General features: G+C 35.4%; 1 protein-coding gene across 1 annotated transcript; it reads left to right on the top strand.

Moving 5' to 3' along the window:
• Positions 1 to 3,543: 3,543 nt before the first annotated feature.
• On the top strand, positions 3,544 to 9,011 carry LOC123538867 (interferon-inducible GTPase 5-like). Its single transcript, XM_045323273.2, has 2 exons — positions 3,544 to 3,636; positions 5,844 to 9,011. The coding sequence occupies exon 2, from the start codon at positions 5,848 to 5,850 to the stop codon at positions 7,042 to 7,044; it is 1,197 nt and encodes a 398-aa protein (XP_045179208.2). The 5' UTR covers positions 3,544 to 3,636; positions 5,844 to 5,847; the 3' UTR covers positions 7,045 to 9,011.
• The last annotated feature ends 1,042 nt before the right edge of the window (positions 9,012 to 10,053 follow it).

Below are 10,053 nucleotides of genomic sequence, written 5' to 3' on the forward strand. Positions count from 1 at the left end.
TCTTCCTGCGTCCGTCAACATTTGCCTTTTTAACACCCTATAGGCCACATATTTGACTCAATAGTTATGAAACTTAGTCAGAATAATTGTCTTGATGATTTGTAGGTCAAATTCAAAACTGGCTGATGTGGGGTCAAAAAACTAGGTCAGTAGGCTAGATCAAAGGCAAATCGTGAGACACTGTAGAGTCCACAGTTTAAGTTTGAAACTCATAGAATTGGTCAGACTGTTTGTTTTGATTATGTCTAGGTCAAGTTAGAATCTGGGTCATGTGAGGTCAAAAGATAAACCACCCAATCAAATATCAAAGAAAAGCATTGTGTATACAACAGGGGCTGCATTTTATACTGGATCTTCATAGAACTTAATCAAATACTTCGGACGAGGCATTTTCTGGGTCACGTGGGTAAAAACTAAGTCACGATATCATAACAAAGTAAAAGGTTGTTTACTCTCTAGGAGCAACAATTTCACATAATATTCATAATACGTGGTCAGCATGTTTGCTATTATAAAGACTTGAAAAGTTTTAACCATGGTCACGTGGGGTCAAAAACTAGGTCACTTAGTAAAATCAAGGACAAAAAATTTGTTTACACGCTAGAGGCTATTGTTTTTGCTCCACTCTTTACCAAACTTTGTCAGAATGTTTGTCTCTATTAAATCTTGCACAAGTTCTAATGTGATTATGTTGAGTCACAAACTAGGTTATTAGGTCAAAACAAAGTAAATGCTTGATTACACTCAAGACGCCATATTTTTGCTCCAGTCTTAATGAAAATTTGTTAGAATATTTGTTTCTATAAAATCTCAGATGGGTTAAAATTTGGGTCAGGTTAGGGCAAAAAAACTAAGTCACCAGGCCAGATCAAAGAAAAGCATTTCTGAGGCCACATTTTTGCTCGAATCTCCATAAAACTTGGTCAGAATGTTTATCGCCTTGAAAACTAGGATGAGTATGTTATGTGGTAACGAAAACTGGATCACTAGGTCAAACATGTTTACACTGTTATGGTGTGTTACTCAGGTGAGCGACATAGGGCCATCTTGGCTCTCTTGTTATATTAAATCTTTATATATCTGATTTACATCCTACACCCAACTCTAATTCGTGCAGAACTACCAAATAAATTTAGGTTATTTTTATCTGTCCTGCCCTATTCTCTTCAGGAACGAGCGAAGCTTTTGTTACAAGTTCTTACATGTAAAACATCCCGTTTCACAGACAATTAAAATTGAAGAATAAATGTCAAAATGGCATATCTGCAAATATTCAGCATTATCAGCTCATCGGAATGTTTGGGTTATTGAGGTGATATTCAACGAAGATAAACGTTTTCATAATTATAGATGAAATATCAAAGTATTGTCTTGTTCCAGTCTTTTACCTCGGTATAGAGATTAAGGGTTCAAATATTTGAAAAAAAATATTATCAAAAGTGTTTATCGACTAGATTTATTTGTCGATGCTAAGACAGACATTATTTTATATATCTAAAATGAAAAAAATTTCGATGAAAATCACGACTAAGAATAACCGATATATAAAGTAAAGCAATACATACAATGAAATAAGAAAGTCTACCAATGTTGTATACATAGCAATTCTCTGTTAGCTTAACTGAAACCGAAATCAGTATTATTTTCTTTAGTTAGTTTCGTTCCATTTACTTCCTTTTCTTGGTAACCTTAACGAAACCGAAAACACTGTTATTTCCCTCAGATTAGTTCTTAATATTTATTTTCTCTTTCACATTTATTATATGAGCCGCGCCATGGGAAAACCAACATAGTGGGTTTGCGACCGGCATGGATCCAGACCAGCCTGCGCATCCGCGCAGTCTGGTCAGGCTCCATGCTGTTCGCTTTTAAAGCCTATTGGACTTGGAGAAACTGTTAGCGAACAGCATAGATCCTGACCAGACTGCGCGGATGCGCAGGCTGGTCTGGATCCATGCTGGTCGCAAACCCACTATGTTGGTTTTCTCATGGCACGGCTCATATGTACTTCACACTAAAATCATTCTAAAACATAAAACAATCTACAAGAATAACCTTGGAACAATGCCATTGAATTTTCTGATACTCATTAAGGTATAAGCTTACTACTAAATTATTTATTGTATTGCTACGTGTTAAATAAACAGAATGATTTTTTTCTGAAAGTATACAGCGGTTATTTTTCTGGCTTTAAAACATAACAATAAAGGTGTGTTTGAAGTATTTCTTGAGTACTTTATGTGTAAATATTTCTACTCAAAATGACAGTTGATTTTGAATTCTGTGCCTTAAAATTGTCAGCTCTCGTTTTTAGGCAAAGTGGGATATTGTAGATGCGATATTTTTCATTACACCAGCATTTCTCAACTATCAGCGGCGGTATTATCTTTTTAATATAAAATTTACTTTCATGAAATTGCCAAAGAACTGCACTCATTGTTTATTTTGCAACAAAAGCGATGATTAACGCTGACTTTATGTATTACACTGTGTATACATGGTAAGCGAAAACAGCTCCTTAGGTGAGGTCATGACATTCAAATCATTTTCACTAGCGTTTTATATATTACTTGACCAAATGTATTACCATAACGTTACTGTGCAACAATATATCAGATTGTTCGACACGGATACAAACGTAAACAGTAGTGATGGGCCGACAATCGGCGACAATCGAATAATCGTCGGCGTTGCATTCATGAGCGCGATCGCCGACTTCACTTTTCCCTGACCGATTAATTATTTGGCACCCTAAACGGATAATGTAGTTGTTTCTGACCTCTTTCTTTCTGGTATTTATGGTTCTTTGGGGCAATTACACCAAGGGGAAGTACTCTACCTAAAAATGGCATCCTCCAAAGTCTCGAAAGAAATTGAGGGCATCTGTGATCACCCAGATTTTAACTCTTGACATTAGTATGGCAGTATGCATAGCATGCCGTAAGACTTACGCAAGCATATTAGCAAAGGAATTTTCATTTTTTGATTTTGTGGGATTGAAATCATTCCAGTCGTAAACTAAGAATTAATAAATCATTAATACGTTTTTTGCTCCAAACAATTTTAATTTGATAACACAATATCACTGGATAAGTCCCTTGTGAAATGAAGACAAGTACCTGATTTTAAGTTTACTATCTTCACAAATATGCTGTTAACTTACTCATGTTATGAAGGGATACAATAGAAATAGGATATTTGACGTCTGTGTGGTTCATTTCCTAAGTAATGACATAAAACATACACTGTGAGATGACCTTATAGATATGCAACTAGAGTAACCGATTATCCGATTATATCCGATTAATCGAATCGGTTGGCTTGTCCGATTATTCCGATTAATCGATTGGCAAATCTAACCGATTTGCCCATCACTAGTAAACAGAAAATACAGTGATACTGTCATCAGCTCTCAACGGTTGCATATTGTTGTTTTAAATATTAAGGTAAGCAACTGCCTTAAGTCTGGTTCTCCTATTTATATTTGTAGCCGATAACGTTATCGAAAGACTTGTTCTTTACAAGTTCTTAAAATAGACTACATGCAATCGGAGTGCGTTGCATTACATTCGTCACCATTTGTTACCAGTTACTTCGAAGTGCTTGGAGTGTTTATTATATCTGGAAAATATTACGGTAAGTTTGTGAAAATTACTCAAAATCTATAATTTCTAATACCACTAATAAAGTTACAGTTTTGTTATTTATGTGAAGGATACGTAATTCCGTTAGGGTCATCGCCTTTGAATGTGTTGATCTAAGACACGATACTCGATAGTACAATGATGAAAATGCGAATTCACGAAACTACGATAACGAAGACGCGACTACACGATGATGATAACGCGATACTACGATAACGAAAACGCGATAATACGATCGTACGATGATGATAATGCGATGTACTATCGCGTTTATACCATCGTACTGTTGTACTTTCGCGTTATCACCATCGTACTGTCGCATTATCACCATCGTACTGTCGCGTTATCACCATCTTACTATCGCGTTATCATCATCGTAGTTTCGCCTTCCGGTGCCCATGCGCACAGATGAATTTCCCCACCAGTGTTTTGGTTTCTTTTTATCTTGTTATTTAAGCACTGTAAAAATTCTAAATGATTTCTATCACTCGTTTTTCAGCTAAAACCAGATGTGATTTGGCAAAAGCTCTGCTGGTCAATCGCTTAGAGTTTTCTATATAGTATAAGATTAATAACAAGAAAAGAGAATGTCATATTGTACCATGACTAGAGAGGATTTTTTTTGTCTGACATGAATATTTTCACAAACATGATGAATATTGTCGAAACTATGATCGCTTTTATTACTACACTGAAAATTGAAGCAAATGCATGTCTCGTAAAGCACAAGTTATCGATGTTGAATTCCATTAGATGCATAACTACACTGAAATCGGAGCATCGCAAATATTCGAAGAATATTTTTAGCAGTTTGCATGACACATATTTTCATTTTAATGCATCAAAGTCTGGCAATTTTCTGCAAAAGTACATTTATAATTTATCGATTTTCAGATGTCAAAATAAAAAGTAAAGCAGTTTACGACCAAATGCAACAGAGTTAACGCCCCTTTACTCAGAAATTTTATTTATGATTTTACAGGAATGAGAAATGCAGTCAAGTTATATCTGCATAGTATTTTGAACATGTTCAACATCCCACACGCTTCACCTCCTTAAATTCATTTTCTGTAAATGTTTCTTAAGTTGACGAAAGCTGAAACGGCATTTAAAATGAATGGTTGATTATGTTGCTTTTTGCTAACTAGCAGCTGTAGCTATAGTAGGATCATCAATACAAATCATGATTTTCGCACACGAGGACCTGAGTTCGAATCTGCATATCGCTCTATCGCGAAAGCATAGCTTCTAATCTTTTAACTTTGAGCATGCACATGCGCACCGGAAGGCGATGGTGCGATGATGATAACGCGACAGTACGATGATGATAACGCGACAACACGATGATGATACCGCGACAGTACGATGGTGATAACGCGACAGTACGTACGGTAATGAAATTGCGAAATCACGATACTACGATAACGAAAACGCAATAATACAATAGTACGATGGTGAAAACGCAACAGTACGATGGTGAAAACGCTATAGTATATGTCATTATCATAATCGTACTATCGTTTTATCGCGTTATCATCATCGTTTGTCGCGTTTTTGTTATCGTAGTTTCATGATTTCTCGTTTACATCATCGTACTATCGAGTATCGCGTTTCAGATCAACACATTCAAAGGCGATGGCCTAATGGAATTCCGTGAAAGCACAATCTAATTATATATTATAAAGTCATTGTTTGTATACAAAAATGAAATAAAAAAGACGATTTCATTAACAAAGATTTTTAACAAACTGTTAAATGTTTTATATATACAGTACATGCAAACGAAATGTGGAAACGTTAGAGGGTCGTATGTGAAGTTTTAAGGAATATAAAAGTTTTCTTGTAATATAATTTACAAATTGTGAGTATATTCGTATTATACAAAAACCAAAAAGAAAACGTTTCTCAAAATACTTAAAAACTACATAAATTATGCTAATCTTAACAACCGACACAGTATTAGAATGTTGTAACTACTATTGTCAATACAATATACAAAACAACATAATAATGGGAATACACGTGTTATAAAAATGTTTAACAAAAATCACATAATATGTAAATAATGTCGCATTTAAGCTGTCCAATTTTCAGTTTTCCCTTTGGTAGCATTAAATAAATAACAGACTTTCAATAGTTCAAACAAAAGAATAATAAAATATAACCTGATTTTCTATTATCATACCTTGTATAATTCAGGACAATGGCAGAAGCACAGATAACAATCTCTGAAGTTGTAAAACGCGAGTTACAGGAAGCTGTCTCAAGTGGTGGTGTTGCGAAATTGAAAGATCTAATCAATAAGAAAAACAACGAATGGAAAGAGATTCCTCTTAATATTGCAATAACAGGCGAATCTGGAGTTGGAAAGTCAAGCTTCATCAATGCGATCCGTGGTATTACTGCAGACGATGACGGCGGTGCTCATGTCGATGTCGTTGAAGCAACTAGAGAAATAAAACCATACAAACATCCTAAAAATAGCAGCATGGTCCTCTGGGATCTTCCCGGAGTCGGAACACCGCGATTTCCCAGGAGCTCCTATCTGACACAAGTGAACTTTGAGAAGTACGACTTTTTTCTTATACTTTCAGCTGCTAGATTTAGAGAAGATGATCTTTGGTTGGCTCAAGAAATCCAGAGCCTTAAAAAGAACTTTCATTTTGTGCGCACGCAAATGGATGTTGAGGTGGACAAAGATAAGAAAGGGCATCCAAAAACGCATTCAAAAAGCAATGTCATCGAAAAAGTTAGAATCGATTGCCTCAAAAATCTCAAAGAGCATGGCCTCTCAAAAGCCTCTGTATTTCTGATCGACAACTACTCTCCTATGGACTTTGATTTTGATGCATTAACTAGAACGCTGATCGATGAAGCCCCCGGACACAAGAGAGAAGCAATGATACTTTCAATGTCTGTTCTTACAGATGGGGTTATCGAAATGAAAGTGGAAGCCCTCAATGAGAGAATTTTCAAGGTTTCTGTGCTCTCGGCGGTTGGTGGTGCAATACCAATACCTGGAGTAGGAGCTGCTCTTGATATTGCACTTCTGGCTGGGGAGGTGGCTTTCTATAAAAATCAGCTTGGACTTGACGCTGAGACAATTGAAGAACATGCAAGATATCTAAACACGGAGTCTAGGGAGTTACAGAAAAAGTTAGGCCTGCAAAGTTTTGGGCTGGCTACGACTGCTAAAGGTATTGCACAAAGCGTTTCAAGTATAGCAGCTTCTGAGGCGCTTGAAAGCACCCTGCCCTTGGCAATCCCGATTATAGGCAGTATTGTATCAGCGGGAATTTCATACGGTGTATCCGTTGCGAGTCTTAAGTATTTTCTTGGTATTTTGTCAGAGGATGCCAGAAAAATAAACGCAGAATTGCTGAAAAAATCTTTGCAATAAATATGATGAATAGGACACAATACTAGCAGAATGAAATGTTATATAATTTCAAAATGGAAGAAATATTCGATAAACATTTTCGGTCCTTACAAAGAAAGGCAAACGTTATTTACTTTTTGTCGAAGGGAATAATTGACATTAACCAAAAGAAATTTTTGTGCAATGCATGACATGTAAATAGCCTACTCAAAATAGTCGCGCTTGACTGCTGTTGTTTAATGATGAAAAATGCAAAACTTCATATTACATTAAGTTGATTCTATCACCGATCCCATTAAATACGATTTAAAACAACACTTCAAAGTGTAAAGTAAAAGCAGTCGATGGTATATGATACAATCACTCGCTAGGAATATGTTGAAACAGACTAAACTGAGACGGATCTCTGTGCTAATTTTCGCTTATGTTTGTTGCTTTTATTTTTCTTATTCACGTTTTTGTCGTAATCGAGCGCGATTTACAAACCGTAACCAATTTGCACATGAGCTTTACGTGTACGTTGTTTTTTTAAATAATCGGCCAACTTTGCAAAACTGTGAGACTGCAGTATATGGTATTAAAGCTTGACTAGTTCGTGATGTTTGAAATGTTTACATATGAAATATCAGCTCTACTATAAAATACGGCTTCAACGAAGCAATTTAGATTTTAAGAGCAAAATAAATCTTATTTTGCATCGTTTTTCATTTTTTTCTAAATCTGTATGAATTATGTAGAATCTAATTTCATTGTTTTACTAGAAAATATGTTAAAGACACAACTAGATTTGTAGCAAAATAAAAGGAGAGAAAGGAAGTTTAAAAAACAAAACAAAACAAACAAACAAAAAAAAAACAAACAAAAGAAACATTAACTAATATATTGAAAATACATTTGTAATTATATTCACAGTAGGAAATTGGTTTGGTAATTTGATAAATAGATCAACCATCCTTTGTCCAGAAGATTTTATGAGACATTCAAAAACACTATTTGTGTACAAGGATCAATAAATCTGGCATGATTTGATTTTATTATAGAATGATATAAGTAAATTTGTGTCCATCTAGATGGCTTTTTTTTTTTGTTCTTGTAAGAGATGTATATCTATCGTCTGTTGTAAGGCTGGTCGACATACTGTATGCAACTGGAATTCTCAGGCAAGTAGTCATGCCCAAAAACGGCTCCTTCGTCCATTTCCGAAAACTAGTAAACAAGTTATATAGAGGCGGCAAGCGATGTAAGTTGTACCAATAATATAATAAATGTAAACAAAAGCAATACAGCTCACCAAAATAGGGCTTAGAACTATCGCTTTAAAGGTGTCTGTTATTGGTAAGGTTCAAATGATCGCAACGCTAATCACGCCAAAAATCACATACGCCTTTTATTCATTGGAATACCAAAACCCACAGTTGAGAGATTAGCAAGCTGATATTTTATTCTCTATGGAAGGATTAACGAAATAAAAAATAGAAATAACTAAAACATATATGCATCGAATCTGCCAAGATTCTATAAAAAATCTTGATTTTTATGTAGATTTGAGGATACGTGCTGGACTTCAGGCCGTTATCAGGTAAATACACAAAAACTTGACACGTTTACCGTATTCAAAGTCTAGCAGTTCAAAATCGAAATTCCGTAGCGTATCACCAAATCTGATTAGGTCTGGTTTGAACCAAATATTTATTTCCATATTTGAACTAATGTCTCTCGTTACATTGTATTTGTGTAAAACGTATTAGATTCGTACTATTGAACCATTTGTATAAACTCTTTGGTCCGTGATTACTTGAATATCAATAATGATGTTGCAAAATAAACAACTCACGTGGCAATTCTGAGGATAGACTACCTGCAAGTCTGATTCCTTTTGTTAATAGCAAATTTCCTATAGGCACACTTTTGTAAACGTTTAAATAAAACAGTTGTAAATGATAATTAGTTGTATATCACCAAATAATAAAAATGCTTACTTAGAAAATGTTTTTGTTTGTCTTCAAATGTCACTCTTAAAAATGATTATCCTGAATAATGCACTGTACTATTTCTATTGCAAATGTATTATGTGAATGAAAAATTAGGCAGATGGTCTGCAAGTCACTGACAGGAGAACAAGTGATACGCTGAACGTTACAGCCCTGTCCTACGCTCCTCCTGTTGCATTAAAGAAAAAAAAGGACAAAAGTCCAACATGAAAAGCCACATTAAAATCAAAGCACTGAGAGTACTGATGGGTCGTGGCAATTCAGCTGTATATATACCAGGGCAGAATAGATTTACTCCGGAAATCGGTTTACGTCTGATATTTCCAAGATTCATGCATGCGCTGTTGGTACAAACAAACCATAAGAAGACGAGAATGATGTTTATAGACTCTTGTATGTGTAACAGTCTCAGGAAAAATGTGCAGCCTAGACCGGGACTAGAACCTTCGGCTTACCGTGCCTACGCTCTTCCAGTTGAGCTACAAAGACCACCCGATACGAGAACCGCTACACACCTTCCCTCTTATTGCGAGACATTGGCACTCTCCTGACGCAGACTGTTAACCGAACATCTCAGTAGAACCTCCAAATGTAACAGTCTCAGGAAAAATTGTGCAGCCTCGACCGGGACTCGAACCTTCGGCTTAACGCTCTACCAACTGAGCTACTGAGACCACCCGATACTAGAACCGTAACATATGTGTATGAATGACAAATCAATTGTGCTTTTGACCATAAAATTTAGTGATAAAGATTTATAGGGTGTTAAAGTCATGTCCTAGATTTTGACATAAAACACATGTGCAAAACTTTTTTTCTGCTACTTATATTTGATTAATTTTAAATTTAATTTTACTTGTTTATCTACAAGAAAAAGGAAGATTTCCGTAGCTACTTTAGGGAGATTACGCAGTTATTAGATAAAAAAAATGAAAATGAAATTTTAGTCCCATTCAAATGTCAGTAGTCAGTAGGCTACATGGTACTTTCACTTTGAAAAACAGTGTATAATTTCAAGTCTGCACACTTTCCTGTCTTA

The sequence above is a fragment of the Mercenaria mercenaria genome, chromosome 18 (genome assembly GCF_021730395.1).
Source record: "Mercenaria mercenaria strain notata chromosome 18, MADL_Memer_1, whole genome shotgun sequence".
In the NCBI taxonomy this organism is placed as follows: Eukaryota; Metazoa; Mollusca; class Bivalvia; order Venerida; family Veneridae; genus Mercenaria; species Mercenaria mercenaria.

Coding starts and splice junctions, on each gene's coding strand:
- LOC123538867 (XM_045323273.2), top strand. CDS start 5,848: ATGGCAGAAGCACAGATAACAATCTCTGAAGTTGTAAAACGCGAGTTA.